This window comes from Pyxicephalus adspersus, chromosome 3 (assembly GCF_032062135.1).
Source record: "Pyxicephalus adspersus chromosome 3, UCB_Pads_2.0, whole genome shotgun sequence".
NCBI classification, from domain to species: Eukaryota; Metazoa; Chordata; class Amphibia; order Anura; family Pyxicephalidae; genus Pyxicephalus; species Pyxicephalus adspersus.
The window spans coordinates 107,901,792-107,919,093 of NC_092860.1; the positions used below are offsets into that span (position 1 = coordinate 107,901,792).

At 36.8% G+C, this 17,302-nt stretch overlaps 1 protein-coding gene and 1 long non-coding RNA gene across 2 annotated transcripts in view; both read left to right on the plus strand.

The window, feature by feature from the left end:
• LOC140326925 (uncharacterized) overlaps positions 1 to 13,232 on the plus strand; it is a gene marked incomplete in the record, with an annotated part of 47,968 nt that extends 34,736 nt beyond the window's left edge. Inside the window, 7 exon segments of the mRNA XM_072405944.1 lie at positions 3,534 to 3,573; positions 4,253 to 4,304; positions 4,960 to 5,071; positions 6,506 to 6,589; positions 7,840 to 7,963; positions 10,987 to 11,077; positions 13,011 to 13,232. Of these exon segments, the coding sequence (XP_072262045.1) occupies positions 3,534 to 3,573; positions 4,253 to 4,304; positions 4,960 to 5,071; positions 6,506 to 6,589; positions 7,840 to 7,963; positions 10,987 to 11,077; positions 13,011 to 13,085 (578 nt within the window).
• Positions 13,233 to 13,242: 10 nt separating this feature from the next.
• Positions 13,243 to 16,478, plus strand: LOC140326926 (uncharacterized). Its single transcript, XR_011919946.1, has 2 exons — positions 13,243 to 13,889; positions 13,927 to 16,478. It is a non-coding gene; the product is annotated as an uncharacterized lncRNA (long non-coding RNA).
• The last annotated feature ends 824 nt before the right edge of the window (positions 16,479 to 17,302 follow it).

Below are 17,302 nucleotides of genomic sequence, written 5' to 3' on the forward strand. Positions count from 1 at the left end.
AATTTGATTCTAAGGTGAAATGGAAGCCAGTGTAGAGATCTGCAAAGAGAGAAAGGATGGATGAGTCTGGCTGCAGCATTCATGATAGATTGAAGAGGAGAAGTACCAACATATTATGCAGAACTGTACAATAAATAGCAACTACAAATGGCATAATAAACAAATACAAACAATGACACGTGATAAAGAGGACCCTGCTCAACAGAGCTTTCAGTCTAAAACTATGCATACACATCAGATAATCATTGCCCAAGACAAACAGCCGTGCTCATCTCAGGTGAAAATCTTACAAGCGTACTGTTGTCCCCCGACGCTGTTGACTGTCACTGGAAATGATTGTTTTCAGCAACAAACCTCGGATGTCTGTATGGGGCTTAGGAGGTACAAAGTAGGTGTGTGTTACCTTTTAGTTAGTCTTTTGACTTTTTATGAAAGTTTGGATGTAAGGCTTTTGCAGTTACCAGCAGACTGGTTTGTCAGGCAAATCACATACATATGGAAAGTTTTAGGTGAAATGATTTTATGATCAAAACATGGTAGCAATGAGATGCTGAAATGACATTAATACTGAAAAGAATGACTCATTTTTGTGTTTTGCATTGTGCAACAAAGTATATAGCCACTCAATAAACTGCTGACCTGTGATTCACATTGAGCTAACCTCCATTTGACTCCACAATGGCAGCTGGTTAGTGTAGCTTGAGATTTCAAAGTGCTTCTGTATTTATAAATATGACTGATAAGAAGTACATAGCAAGCTGAAGACACTTTGCAAAAGAAGTCATAAGTTTAAGTGTTTGACCTACTCCCTTTTGACCTCATTCTTAAAGATAATAGCTGACAATGTCAAGACCTTTCCTAGCCAATAAGGTCAATGGCTTGGTGTATTTCCCCCGCTCATGTCTTCAAAACATCAACAGTGACTAAACTAGATACAAACTCACTTTCCCACAATAAAACCTTTACACAATGTACGAAAGCCATTACAAAGGGCAGTTTTAGTTAGGTTTTTTTTTAATTTGCGGTTGTTTATGGTGATTTCTTTTCATTCTGGTTTTCAACAGTTTAAAACCTCTAAAATTAATACTAACTATTAATTAAGGATAAATATGAGGATCAGCTGTTGTTTAATTTTTTTGCAGGCTTCAGAGTATTTGTAAGATGATATGATCGTCTGTGGGCTTTTGGGCTCTTTTTAAACATTTTTAACAAATAGGCAAACATAGGTGGAACCTGATGCCAGTTTTGCATTGAATTGCCATTTATGATAGCCTCAGTCATTAAAAAGGTGTTATTAATTCTTTAAAGCAGAAGCAATTAGAATTTGCCTTGCTGGCCAGACTAATATAGTGACACTATTTACACTGATTATTTCAATTTTCAATTAATTTCTTCTGCCAGCCTAGAGTTATATTCATCACCTCTGGCCAATCAGCCCTGCAGATTTCTACCACCAGTTGTCCAGTTTGCTACTTGAGGCCTTTCCTCCCACCTTGAATCTGCACATTACTTTCCCGCAATTCAGTTGCAACACTTCTGATTGTAGACATGAAGGAGACAATCCTCTGGTACTAGGTGTCCCATATTCACACTCTACTGATGGCTTTGGGGCTGCTTGAAGTGCACCTACTGATGGTCCTATCCTTCTCAGCCTGAAATCCTGGTTCTCTCTGCTTTGAGTCTATCCCATCCTCTTTGGTTCTATTTGGTGTGGCTGATCCTCTGCCAGTTCAACTAAAGTTTTCCATACAGTCATGCAAGATCCTATGGCCCAAAACATCTGGTTATTTTGCTGACTCTGATCTTAGAGGCCATAAGTACATTCTGCAACCATTTTTGCAGACTGTATATCTGAGCAGCTACTAAGCCATTAGCCATAGCGAATCTATCTGATTCTTAATCACCCCAGTGAGGAACTTGCCTTTGAGGAGTCACAGTCTACTACTGCTACTACCAAATTAAAGGAGAATGCAGGATCAGATTTTTTCTTCTACCTGTGCTGTTTTCAAGCTTGGGGGCATTCATCCAGGGACACATTTGCTTTCTCTTTGCACCCTATTGTTCTGGGGATTGGAAGTATCCTGATCCATTCTTCACCTTAATCTGTTTGGTGAGGATTTTGCACAGAAGAAGCTAGATTTCCCTTTGGATTAGACAGTGTCGTTCTTTTTCAAAGCAGTCACTATTCCAGTAGATGGTGTAGCAGTTTTTAAGAACCAATCTAATAGGTCGTTGGATACCTTGGAACATTATTTCTCTGCCTTGCCCCCATCTGATCCTGGCTGTGAGCTTACATTATCAGCTTTGCCAGTTGAATATTTTAGGTGTAGACAATTGGCAAGCGGATTTCCTCTACCCTGTCATTATATGTTAAAGGGAAACTCTACTTGTTGTTAGTCTTAGGACCTCCATCCCAGGAGTTTTTCTATAGAATAAATCCTTTCCATCCTGTTGTTGGGTCTAATCTTGCATTTAACTTTTAGCATTATAAAGGACCAGGTTTCTTTGCCTTTCTGTTCCTCTTTCTGCTCTCACCTATAATAAAATGTCTTTTAAAGCCATCACCTCTCTGAGACAAATTTCCTGATGACCTTATTCTGCAAGGAACACTCCGGTTTTGCCTAGAGATAAGGTTATGTGGTTTTGAGGAACCTTCTTTTCGCCTGAGAGACTTTCTGCCTTTAACAATAACTAGGAAAATGATCTTCCATTGCTTCTGTTAAGCTTCAGTTTACCAAAAGGAAGTTTCACTCTTATGACTTAATGTGGTTTACAAGTCTTTCACAGTTAATACTTCTTTTAGAAAGACCGAATCTTTTTTTGACATTTTGGATGAAGCCTGAATGGGTGCACCAGCTTCACATTCCACTATATCTTAAGCTACGTACACACTTCCAATTATTATCATCGGTAAACGAACGACGAACGATCCTGTACATACAGATAACGACACGATCGTTCGCAGATATTGTACACACGATAGATGCGATCGTTTGAACGATACAGGAAGTGACGTGCACCACAGGAAGTGAGCGAACGTTCGTTCACCGCGCATGCTCAGACCATGGACGATCAATGAACGACCGTACACACAATAGATGGTCAACGATCGTCGTCCAATCCGATCCGCCGGTCCGGTCGTTCATTTCCAACGACTATCCTCGTTCGTCGGCGTCGTTGGTTACTTTTTTACGAACGATTTTTGCCCAATCGATCGTTCGGCGTTCATTTCCAACGATAAAAATTGGAAGTGTGTACGCAGCTTAAGTGTCTTAAACAGACCATCATTTAAGCTTATGGCCTGATGGACTTGGTTCTAATCTTTTCTGTCAAAAAGCAGTCTAGTAGATTTGTGTTTCTTGTGTTTCTCATTTTTTGACCTTCCAAGTAAGGGATTTTATGGTAAGTACATATGTACTCTGTATAGTATGTACAGCATGTGTAGTACTGTGTTAGGCTATAAATGAAAACAAATGTTTAAAACACAGAACATTATACATTAATAATGTTTTTTTTTGTGTATATATTTATAGCGCCTGGTCTAACTGCAATTGTTGGAGGGCGGCCCAAAATGTGAGTATTTGTACATTTAGGCTTTTAATGTTTTTTTAAAGTCTGTTTCTAATGCAACCTTCATCATAAAACTAATACCTTGACAGTTCTTATATTATATTTTAGAAACGTTATGTGAAAGATATGTTGAAAGATAATGTCATAATGAGTTACTTAAACATGCTTTACCGTTATAAAAAAATGACCTATAATGTATCTGCTGTCTTAATACTTCTCTCTTTGGGTTCTTTTCTTGCAGACTTCACCTGCTAGTGTAAAGCAATGTCACATCTTTTCTTTTAAAATGTATTAGGGTCTAATTGCTGTTATTTTGTGTGTGGGTGGTAAGCAGGGGCTACACATTATCCAAACTGCACAGCTTTTTTTAAAACACTTACACAAATGGTGATACAAAACATTCTATTTTAGAATCCCCTTTTAAAAGTTCAAACATTTTTTTAGTCCCCACTAGTTCTGATAAACATTTGTACTAGGAATGGCAAACTATTATATTTCAAACTTTAACCTTTGGATAAGAAGGCTACACTTTATAGGGACTGTTGTACTGTAAATACGGCCCTATAGTCCATTAGATAGAATAATTTTTACAGAGAATGTGGCTGTGTCTGCTGTGACATACAGTATGGTATTTGTTTATGTACCTAATATTAAAACTGTTATGTTCTTGTCCTGTGTATAGATCACCAGTTCTGAAGCCATTTTTCTTTCTGTATCCCAGAAAAGATGTCAAGGTGGGATTTTTTATTTTCCTAATTTATACAAAAGCAATGTATATTTGCTACAGTATTACAGTTTAAGCAAACTTTACAATCTACACCATCACATGCCTGTAGACCTCTCTTAAAGCCTTTTTCTAAATCAGTAGATGTACCAAATACAATGTAAACCAGATAACAACTTTTGTCTCTCTTGCCTAAGTGCCAGTGATGTCATACAGTCTTGCCAGTATCCTGGGAAGGCTGCGAATCCCAAATCTCATGAAAATGACCTGCAATATACAGACATTATGTCTTGTGAGGTTTGGGATCTATAGCTTGCTGAATACCCTGAACAGTGACTGATTTCCTGGAAAACCCCAAGTACCAGATTGGCTATGGAACTGGTCAAGAGTTGTCCAATAAGGATAAAATACATTGGTTGGTTGGTATTCTTTTTGTGGTGAAAAATGAACATCTACCTTGTTCTAGCCCTGTATTTCAATCCTGTCATTGGCAGGCTGTCAGCAACAACATGATGGCTAGTAAGATCGAATAGTATATTATAGTGCTACTGAAAAGGGCTCTTTGTGTGGTGATTTTCCTTTTAATGGTCAAAAAACTGGTATAGGTTACAGGCAATGTATAATTATACACATAGTGTTAAAACTTTTTATTTGTTTTCTCTTAGATTGATATTTTCATGGATGGCAATCATATAGAACAGTTTGTAGACGATCACTCATTTACTGTGGATGAATATATTTCTTCTGTTGAGCCCATAACACCAGAAGTGCCCAAAGGTATGTTCTATAGAAATCAACCATTTCACAGATTGGAATTCAGTGTTATCTGTTTTATAACAATATTGCATGAAAATGTTTGTGTCTTTAGGGGTAAGTTGTTTAGTATACATAACATTTGTAATAAGAATGACCTGTATTAACTGGTCACTGTTTTTTAAAGCTGCTTCTTCCTGTGTCTAAGATGCTTGGATTGTAAGCTCTTCGGGGCAGGGTCCTCTCATCCTCCTGTGTCTTTTCTGTCATTTGCAACCCCTATTTAATGTACAGCGCTGTGCAATATGTAGGTGCTATATAAAAACTGTTTAATACTAATTGTTCTTGTGCTATTAACTTTTTGGGACTCTGGCTTTGTAGAAATCACTGAAAGCTTAAAAAAAAAAAAAAAAAAGTTACTTTTGACCTCTTTTTTTCTATGAATTTGTCCATACTTTTCCATTCAGGTAGCAACACATGTAAGTGATAGGCAGTGAAATAGTCTGCTTCACAGGCAGGCCAGCTAATTATTAAGGAATGGTAAAGCCCCTTCACCTTCTAAAAGTCAAAGGCGATCTACCGGTCACCATATCACTTCAGAATTACTGGATCAGTGAACCTGCAATTGCTGAAGCACATTTTTAATTAATATCTTGGGATTGTTTTTTAGTCTCTGGCCTTAGGGTGGGGTTGACCTCAAGGGAGTGAAAAGATGACCTGCTAGACGGTCAGATCATTCCCTGAGCCATTAACTGCAGTATCCATGTCACTCTTGAGGGTGGAATCTGAAATTAGGTAATCCAGGGTAAACGGAGTTAACAGTCTGGGTTGGATGAAAGGATGACCTTTTTAGCTATCTCACAACCTTCTTATCGTCTCTCAGTCCATAAGAAGGTATCAAAACTGCCGGATACATAAATGCTAAAATGCTACCAAAAATTGAACAAAACACTTCAAAATGTAGGCACAAAAGCAATGATAAAACATTTTTCTCTGCCCACAACAAATTTAAGTGATGCAATCTAAGTTACGTATCAGCAAGTTTAGTATTAGTAACCTGGCAGAAAATCAAACTGTCAGCTTTGTTAACTCCCGAGGCCAAATTATTAACAATTGAGGATAATTGAGCAGTACTGCAATGTAGTACATGTCTGCCACTAGATCTACAAATATGTGTACTACAACAAAGGTAAAAATCCCATCAGAAATTACTATAATGTAAACATTAAAATTTTAACGGAAACACGTGCACACTATGGTTACCCTGTACTTTTAATTAAACAGATTTAAAAATGTTTTTAGGAAAGTGCAGCACAATCAATGCTCAATGCAATTAATATTAATAAGAATGTATAATAGAAGTCCTATGGTTTGTCATTATAGGAATTTTACTGTAACAACTTTTGCCCTTGATATGAAAATACTTTATAAACGTTTAGTTGTTACTTCTCTCTACAGACCTACCAAGTGGACCTTATTCATATCGCTTAGAGGAGCTGGCTTATACAAGAAGTGGAGACAAAGGAAACACTGCAAACATAGGTTTGTTTATGTCTTTATTTTTTTTTTTTACACTAGCAAAGTTTTTGTCTTTTTCTTACATGAGATAATTGCAGACGATGGGTGCCAAAGTGCACATCAGTGTAGTGGCAGGGAGTGATAAAATGTGCAATATTGTGTGTTAGTGCAGTGTTTTATGTTCATGCGGCTGCTGTGAGTTCACTTCAGGGTAGGATTGTTGTATGCAGATTTGCATGTTGGTTCAGCAGTGGCATGTGCAGGAGAACGTGCTAGTGTCCTGAAGAAGTGAAATAAGGCAAGGTCAGGGTGGTACATTTGCCAGAGCAGTTTGGCTTGGTGCAGAACTTCCTCATTTTTACCTCTCCTTTTCTAAGAGAGTTTTTGCAGCAACCATACTTCTGTGCAGTAGCTGGATGAGACACACAACTAACTCAGCATACATTGTGCCAGTCCTCACCTATCCATCTGTTACTTTATAGTTATGGAACCAAAACCTGTGGTAGAAATGCATTCAGTTGGTGCAGTGCCTCAGATGTACATCACTATGTTAAAGTGGCAAGACACGTACGGCTGATGCAATGGCAGGGAAGCAAGTACCTGGTGCAGTGAAAGGGACTTTTGCAGCTGATGTATTGTAAGGGATACACATAGCCAGTGAAATGATGGTGACACACTTCTGTCTGTGTGGTGAGGGGCCACACATAACATTAGAATGGAAAACTATCTAATAATAAATAAGGAGCTGGATGTGTCTGTCACACTGGCAGCTCCTTTCAGCACATCACTTCCAGTTACAGGCTACACAATAAGGGAATGCTGCTGCCCCAGTTGCAAAGCACACGTCCTCCAAACACCTAAAGCAGGTTCATCTACTGGCTTGTCCTTAGTCTGACTCTGCTGCTAACCTTACCCTAATTTTTTAAAAAAGTGTCTTCAGTTTTGTCTGTATTGCTGTTGGGAGAGATTTGTATATGAAAAGTGGAGGATTCTAACAGAAACACAGACAGCAGTATAAAATAGATTTTCTTGGCTCATCATGCTTATATTCCCTTTTTAGCTGTAAAGAGTCGGGGTGGTTGTTTGTTTATACTGAACATGTTACCCCTGACTTTTCAAAATCAAAATTTTTATTTTTTTTTATCTAGGAGAGTATTTTGTACAACTGTATCTGCATGGTATTATTAAAGCAGATAGCCTGCCAAGATTTATTGTTCAAGTTGTTTAAAATTTAAAAGGATTTGATTATATGTTAATACTTATTTCTGTTTTAGGTGTTGTAGCTCGTCATCCTTTATACTACCCATATCTAATGAGAGCATTAAGTGCCCAAGTTGTAGAAGAATATTTCCAACATCTCCTGCAAAAAGAAGATGGCAGTGAGCAGCTAGTCACTAGGTATGCACTAAATACATTTTTGTCTTCAATTTCCCGTGATGCACAATGCATTAAACTTATGTTCCTCAATCTTATAGGCATCCATACCTGTAATATTTTCATCAGTATTTTTGCCAGTTTCAAATAATACATTTATCAACATTATACCACTTAAATGTTTAGCCATAATAAAAAAACTACTTTTTGTCATTGTATTATTCAGTACAATAATACCATGTTTTTTTGTTTTTTTTTTTTAAATTGAGGGGTGTATTTAGACATTCACCTGACGTTTGCCCTTTTTCAACATTGCCTCATTTATTACAGAGGTTTTCATCCTTGTTGTCAAACAACAATTTTCTGGAGAAAACGCTTGTAGCTGAGGTTTGCCTGTGTGCATCATATGTTCTTTAATGGAAACTTCGTCCAATTTATGTGAATGTTGATTTGTTCTGAAAAAAAATTTCCCAACTATTCGCATATTTTTAATCTTGCACCATATTTAAACTATTCCCTGGTGGAGAATGTGCATAATAAAGTACTTGTTACCATTTAAGCTGTAGACTTGTTCTGCAAATGTTCCTGTCTGATAATCGGCTCAGGGACGATATCTGACGTACAGCGCTCATAGTCAGAATGACTGTCCTGGTGGATCCATGGACGATGAACGATCGTAATGGAAGTGAAGGGAGAGAGAGCGCAGCCGGGTGCCACTCCGTCGTTTTCCCCCTCCCCTCTGCATAGAGCAGAACGGTGCTGTATGTACAGCACTCGCTCATGCATCGTGCAGTGGCTAGTCGTTGGAAAGGATCATGAGTGAATCCTTCATTATATCTTTCAGTCTTTCTGCTCCACCTTGAAAATGGAGCAGAAAATGTGAATCTGACTGGTTGCTGTGGAGTAATACTAACCGTTTTTATGTGCACTAGGTTTATAAATAAAACCTAGAGATTAATAGTAAATCCCCTGTAGACTACAAGGATGATTTATATAATATTGTATTTGAAGTTTTTTATTTCTGGTCTGCATGTTCTATAACCCGATAATCAGCCTTAGAAAATACACACAGTTGAGTGAATTGTTCCTTTCGTAGTGCACCTCGGGTCACATATTTCAGCTGTCATGTATAAGTCAGATCTATGTAAGCTCCTAATAATGCTCCTAAACATAATTCTGTTCTTGCAATCTCTGTTAGGACCAATTGTTAGAAGAATGCCTAAAATAAGTTCTTGTTATTTACTGTTGCCAATTCAATGTCAACACATTAAATGTCAATAACTAAAACATGACAAGTGGAACAGAGTGAAAGAACAATGCATTTACTTTAAAATCAAAATAATTATGGCTTAGCTTTTATTTCTTTGTGCTGGTTTTAAACTTTTTTGCCTTTATTTTTATATTTTTCTGCTCAAAATCAGTATGTGTGTCCAGTTTTATTGAATTCAGATAATTTAAATATATAGCGTTCATTTTTCCCGCCCTAGATAGACAATCTTATAAACTGCATAGGTGGTAAAACATCTGTGAAGTCCTAATGACTTATAATCCAAGCATATGAATTATTTAAATCTAGCTATTTAGTTTTGCAAAGTCACAATTTTACCTGACAGTCTCTCACCCGTCCCCATTTGTTAATCTCTGGTATATTATGATCTCAAAATAATTTATACTTTGCATTTGTTGGACACAATACAAGGCGTACTGGTTAAAGTAACAGGATCACCTTAGTGCAAAAGCTTTAAAGCCAACCTGCACTTTAGAGCCAAGTCACAAATACTCTTTATTAGCCCGCTTTCTAGTAGAAGACACTCACATATTCATCATATGAACAGAATACAGTGTACTTTGAAGTATGGAAAAAATGTGAGTGTTTGTGGTTAGAGGGTGAGTCTTCAAACCTATATAAGCTGCAAATAGAATGATATACAATTGATATACAAATAGAATGTTATACAAATTTATTTTTGCTTAATTCCAGCACCTGACATAGCAGTTAGGTCAAATTGTGCTGCTGGGGAAGGAAGCATTTACATAGTTTGTTGATTTTACAAATGCATTGAATTCAGTCTTTTATTGTATGTGTTCCCAGCTCAAATCCATGACCAGGCTGCTTCAGAAATACCTATAGTACTCCCCACAATGTAGCACTCTCGGCTAGGCGCCTGTACTTTCTCATGGCATAGAAGGAAACTGCATAAACCCTGTATTAGGTTTGAATTGTTCAGATAAAACTTATATGGAAGAAATGTTGGGCAGATGAGGAAGGCAACCTACCTAGGATAATATTTTATTGATCAGGTAAACCTCCCTCCAAGAGTAAAGAGTAAAAATTTTACATTTTCAATAAAACAAGGATACATAATAAAAAACATAAAGGAAAAAAGGGCAAAAAAAACTATATCACGCATTGGTATGTAATAAGGAGCTGCGGCTCCAATAGAAAAACATGGGGTACAAGACATATTTAGACCAAATGTGCGCACCAATATACAGAGAACAAAAAAAATCTACACAAAAACATTAAACAAAAAAGGATAGAGGGAAGAAAAAGAAAGAAAATAGAAAAGGGTGTGGGCTAAGGGAAGGAAGTCGCAGCCTTGTTTATTGAATGTGAGTTGTACTTTGAGGAAGCACAGAAGGCCGCTGTGCTAAGAACATGAGTGATGCCACAGCACGCATGTGCAGTATTAAGAGAAGCCAACCAGTATCATGTAGGAGGAAAAATCAGTGTATCATGAGGGAAGGGAGGGATCGTCCAAGGTGGTTTGCAGTAGGAGGTAGGGAGTTTAGTAAGGACAACTTTACTAAAGCTGTTATTTAACCCCACCTTCCAGATTTTAGGCTCCCCTCCTGTGTCACTTGCTGTATTCATCTGTCATTTGCAACCCCTATTTAATGTACAGCGCTGTGTTATATGTTGGCGCTATACAAATCATGTTTATTATTAATAATAATAATTTAAAGCCATTCTTTTTAGATGAACCTGATAGCCATTGTACCTGAAGGATGTCTGAATCATTTTAAATGGTTTATTTCTTTGACAGATATGAGCTACCAGGGACACATGCCTTAAACTTTGTTCTGAAGAATTCCCTTGGAGGTGGAGGTATTGCATCACTGAGAAGTGACCCTCAGGTAAAGAGCCTCTACAAACTAATAAGATATATTCACCTTATATTGATATTTGATGGGTGCTAATAGGTGAAAACATCAGATCTAATGTATTCTGTCCAAAACTATAAAGTGAATTACGCATTGTTCTATGAAAAAAAAAGTTATTTGAACCATTCACAAAAATCACAATAATGTAACTTGGCATTCTCACCCACTGTTGTATTAGCTGTCATTTTAGGCTAAATAAGGCTTGTTTACCCGAGTTCTTTGCCACTTTCCTTTGACTTTGCACTGGAGCTATTATCACTTCTAGGAGTCAGCAAAGAATGTATATACTCGGGCAGTATTTTCTACTGTGGCTGCTTTAGAAATAAAATGAACTGTAGGATATTGAACACCTTTTACTTAAAACGTTTTTATCTGATTTGAATTGAAGGTTTACTTTGGCTTTGATCATTGTTGTCATGTTCTCTGTAAAATGTAATTGGTTAGATCAGTGTTTTTCAACGGCTGTTCCGCGGCACACTAGTGTGCCTTGAGAGATCTTCGGGTGTACCGTGGGAAATTATCCAATTTCAGTTAATTGGTCCCAAAATGATTTATTTACTGCAAAAAATTTGTCTTCATTTGTCTATACCAGCGATGTATAGTGATAGGCAGAACCAAAAAAAACTCTTCCACTAGATGGCAGCAGGTAGCTAATTTACGTGTCTGACTTTTTGGTGGTGTTCCGTGGGATTTTTCTAATTGTAAAATATGTGCCGCGACTAAGAAAGGTTGGGAAACACTGGATTAGATAAAGGCAAATCTTGCTGAGAAATGGCAATATTGACATCTCAGCTCAGTACATGTATTAGGTGTCAAATTATATTTAGAAAGATAAGTTTGTGGCAGCCACAAAAAGATTCACATATGATGCCACATCCTATACTTAAATCAATACAAATACCCTAAGAATAAAGCAGGACTTTTGAGTGATCAGTTCTGGAACACTTAAGGGATAGTTCTACCAATCACAATTAAAACAAAAATAAAACATATATATATATAACATATAGGTTAAGATCAATTAAAACAGTACATTGAGTTGATCTCAGTTTAGGAATAACTTTAGGCAAATCCATCTTTTATCTTACTCTTAGGCGTTCTGTGCAAGAAAGCTCAAGTCCTCCTTGTCTGTCTAGTTCAGATTGGCAGTAAGGTAGCAGGGTGTTTACTGCTTCCTCAAGCTAGTGAACTGCTGCTTTTGGGTAGCTTCTCCTCGCAGTATCCCCACATAGTAAATAGGAGTAGTAGTGAGAGGCACAGTTAAACTCACTGCTACCTGCTGCCTAATCTGCAGATTCTGTTTTTTTTTTTGAAGCAAGGTGCCAACTGTTAATACAGTTCTAGGTCTGAATCTCAACACTGCAGGTGGCTGCTGCAGTGAAGCAGGAGCAGAAAGCTTGACATAGCATACTCATTCATATATAACTGCATGACAAAGATAACTTACTGTAGTGATACCTTGTGACTATATGACCCGTTATTCTCATACACCTTCCTCACTACCATCTGGATATGCAATCATATTGTGGTCATTCAGAAATGTATCTATTAAAGATTTAATTTATACTTGGAATATTTACAGCAGAATTTTAAAGGAAGATAATTGCTAAAAAGCAGCTAGTTGCATTGTACACCATGGTGAAAAGGGAAAATAAGCTAATTAGAAATGAAGTATAGTTTACTATTCTTCTTCAGTCATTTATGTATTTTTGCATATCATTATTATTTATTGATCAATAATCTTCTTTTGGCACTGTATAGTTAGTGTTACAAGGGTAACTAACACACCAGTAACTGAAAACATGCATATAATGAATGACATAGTAACCAAAAACCAGTTGCAAATAAGAATTACAGGTCTGTGTTTGTAATAACTAAAAGTAATAATTTTATTTTTTTGTTTTAGGGGAAGGCATTTGGACAAATGCTACTAGACATCGAGATCAAAAACGTCCCTGATCTAAAATCATTGATCGATTAATGATTTATAACTTTTTTTATAAACGCCTGTGCCAAGATAGTGTAAACAGTGTTAGCAAAACTATTTAAAGAGAAACATTTTTTTTAGAAACCGTTAACGGGTGAATATAAAAGCTACCTAACTACAAATATGCAGCTATATTTAATATATTTGAAGGTGTGGGATATGGCTTGGTGAAGACATTAAGCCCTTGGTAAGAAAATGGTATCAAATTCACACTAGCAATCAGAGAAGACCGGACAAGACTTGGGTTTACCTTTACTTTACTAGAGTTGCCAGAATGACTCATCTCTTCTCTACTACTGCAAGCCAGCAATATTAAAACATAAGAGTCATGCCAGTAAATGCTAGAGACTGCCAACTAAATACAGAGGACATTGTCAATAACAGAACAGCTTTCTGTTGTTCTGCATAATAGTGACCTTTATAGACTAAATCGTCTTTTTTCCTTTTCATCTTTGGTAAAGTCAAAACATTCTTTGGGTGGGATAGATTGTAAAAGGATTAGAACCTCAGTTTATTTTGCAAAACTGGGAAGGTTCCATTTTAACTTGCGTGCATTGTCCATATAGGTATACCAAGCAGAGGCACATTTGCTGTAAAAAAATATGATGCTTTAAAGAGGCTAATTGCTGATCTGTAGAAATTGTAGTTTACAGTATCTATTGGTATCATGACAATTCTTGCGCTTCAACATAGATGAGGGTAAAAGTATCTAAAAAAAACACTATTGCATTAAAAAAAAAGCATAACAGAAGCCCACATTAATATAGAAGTATACAGTGTTGTGATTCCCCCCATTCAGTACTGTATTGCTGCTTGGCAAAATGGTTGACAACAGGCAGACTATGCTGAATCACATCACCTCTTGCCTTCTCCATGTACTACTCATGGACATCAACACACTAGTGATGGCCATTCCTACTTTACTAAAAGCCACCAAAGTGCCTCACCTTCCTGTGCCATAAGAATTCAGACCAGCCGGTCCCTCTGCAGGAACAGCAGCTCAGGATACTTGTTCACACATATCTCTGTCGTGGGCCCCACATGCATTTTGTCCCAATTGTTTTTTTTCTATTACATAATGAAAAGAAAAAATCCGTGCACCAGGTATTTAAAATGGGGTTAGTAATATTAACGCACTGAAACTCAACTTTGTATTGTTTTATAAAAAAAAAAACAAATATAGAAAAAGATAGTGGTGTACATTACAGTTATGCATACTCCAAGGTAAAGAATAAATCTGGTTGTTGAAGTGCAGCCATGGGCATTATTAACCTTGTCCAACACTAGAGGCTGGTACTGACAACAGGTCCTTTTCTATAACGCTTTACCCAACTTTCTGCACCATTGCTATTCAGGCCTCCAACAATATAGCTTCTGGCATGCTATTTTCCAGAGAACCAGTACAGGGGTGTATGACAAACCCAACCTACATGCTGTACATGCCCTGGGGTAGGAATGTCATTAACTATTTGCTGACTGAGCATAGAATGTAAGAAAATAGGGGCCCTATTGCCATGCAGGGTCAAAGAGAAAAGCATAAGTTGTAGGACAGAGGTATGAAATGTGCAGTGCATGGGAAAATGTTGAGTTGTAATATTTCAGTCTCATATGGTGCACTAAAATATGAAAAGGTACAATCTACGTTCTTGGTTAGTACAGAGTTTTGCGTGTTCTGTGTAATAGACTGGCACATCTTTCCCTGAGAATACCACAGCTTAGTAGAAGATGGGCAGACCGTCCTTGATCCTTACCACATGCTGACCTCAGCATCCATGCAACATTTTACCTGTTTACAAGCATATTATTCAAGCTAGAACATTTAGCTGTGCTATAACAAGTGCCTGAAAACCTCATTAGTACTTTCAAGTAATTTCCATTTGTTTTGTTGGAATCTCAGCCAGGACGCTATCTGCAAGGAGTTTGTATGTTCTCCCTGTTTTTGTGTAGGTTTCTTCCAGGCACCCTGTTTTCCCCCCACCTCCCAAAAATTTCAGTTTGGTGAGAATTTTCAGGTGTGACATAGCTACCTAATATTAAGACATTAATAAAATTAATGAAAATGATAATCGTGCTCAAACGTACAGTAAGCAAACCAAAGATAGAAAGAGGTCTTCTAATCTGAATGGAAATTTGAATTCTGTTGCTGAGTATCACTCCGCCCCCATGAGTAGTGCTGTTAAAAGACATATCTTTGTATCTAGAAAAAAAAATACCAATTTAAAGATCTATTTTTAGTCAGCCAAATATAAAATATATGCATATAAATATTTTTTATTTTCTTATCCAACCAGCAGGTGGAGTTCTCAGCTCCTTTTTATATGTTTTCCAGGCTCTTCTTACCTCCTGTTGTTTACAAAGCTCAATATGACGTTTACACACATAACTGAATATATCAGAGCAGATATGTCTATTCCTGCTTTGCTTCCTTTTCACATTGCTCAACCCCATGTTTTCCAGCTTTAGAAAGATTTAGAAAAGTCAATGTATGTCATGAGTTAAATGATTATTCATAAAGAAAATATATATATGTTATATAAAATATAAAGATCAACAAATGACCATAACCATTATAGTTTCTCTTTAAAGCTGAAGATTAATCTACCTTTTTAAGTTATAATGTAAAACCTTTCTGTTTTCATTACAATACTTATCATAGAGCCAATGATGTCATAACTTTATAGCAGTGGGCTGGCTCCTTAAAGGAGTGATTCAAATACCAAAATGCCCTAATTGGAGGGCATCGATCCCAAAGAATGATGTGTTTGCATGAAGACCATAATGCCCACTTATAATGCTGAGCCTCCAGGACTGAACTGCAAAGAATTAAATGTTGGGCCAGGGACAGTCAGGCTGGGGAGGAAAGAGCTAAATGATGCTGGATGTCCTCCAGCCAGGAAATGAAGTGCTAATCTTACTTGCTGCAGCTTTTAATGCACACTGTGCGAAGCTTACAATGCAGGACTGAAGATAAGGCTGACGTTTAGCTTTATCTGTAATCACCCTTATAGTTATGTCAGTGGTCATACCATAACACCACAAAATAAAATATAATAGATGGCAGATGTAGATGTGTAGAATCAGTAGCAGAATCATTTTTTTCTGGATAACCACTTTTATTTCTGGCTTAAATACCTACATTTATATTGTTAAGGTACACACTAAATGCATATGAAGTGTTTCTTTATATCCTGTGTTTCCTTCCTCTTGGCATTCATTAAGAGGATAATTATTACTATTTTCCTGGGTTCTGACAATGTGGTAAGCATGCTTTTTAGCAAATAACCATGTAATTACCTTTTTTATATTTTGTCAAGATCAGTTAATTATTTTACCTGCATAATCATTTAATTCCAATTCATCAGTGTGTGTGTTTTTTTTTTTTTTTTTTTTTACAAATAAATGCATGTTAATTTACTACTTTTTTTATTAGCACTTTGAAACATTTATAATGTCAAAATAAAATATTAAATCCAAATGTGGTTACTTCTATAATGTTTCTCATCAAAGGTGGATAAATGGAAAACTTCCTTCTGGTTTGAATATATTTACTGGCATGAATTTGTACAAATGGGCAATGTTTGTGTTGTATGTTCTTCACTGTTTTCAGTTTCATTTATTTACAAAAGGTCAGTTCTGTAAGTTATACAAATCGTTGTTTGCCATACTGGTGATGTCCACCATCTGTGCCAGTAAAAGATTTGGAAGAATGTAATGATTGGTCTGGCATATATTCAATCTCGGGTTACTGTGATGGTATACATACCATATATGCAGGAAAATGTAAGACCATTCTAGTTCTTCAATAATACCAAGATCACATAAACTGCAGATACAACATTTGTATTGGGAAATGAGGTGCCAGTACATTCAGATTGCAGGAAAAAGCCTTGAACCCTATTTATCCAGGATAACATAATTAATTTCTTCAAGCAAGTTAATGATTAAAAATGATTATCACTGAGTGGTTCCAGGTTCAATGGGCCTGAATTAATAAAGTTCCCCAGGGCAGGGGAGGATAAACTTTCTTCAGTGAAGCTGGGTGATCCAGCAAACCTGAAATAGATTTCTTCTAAGTCAATTGCTAGCAAATGTTTTGAATACTGGACCAGATCCATTCCAGGTTTGCTGGCTCACCCAGCTTCACTGATGAAAGTGTATTCTCTCCAGCCTTGTAAAGCTTTAATATATTTGACCCAATGACTGGATTCATA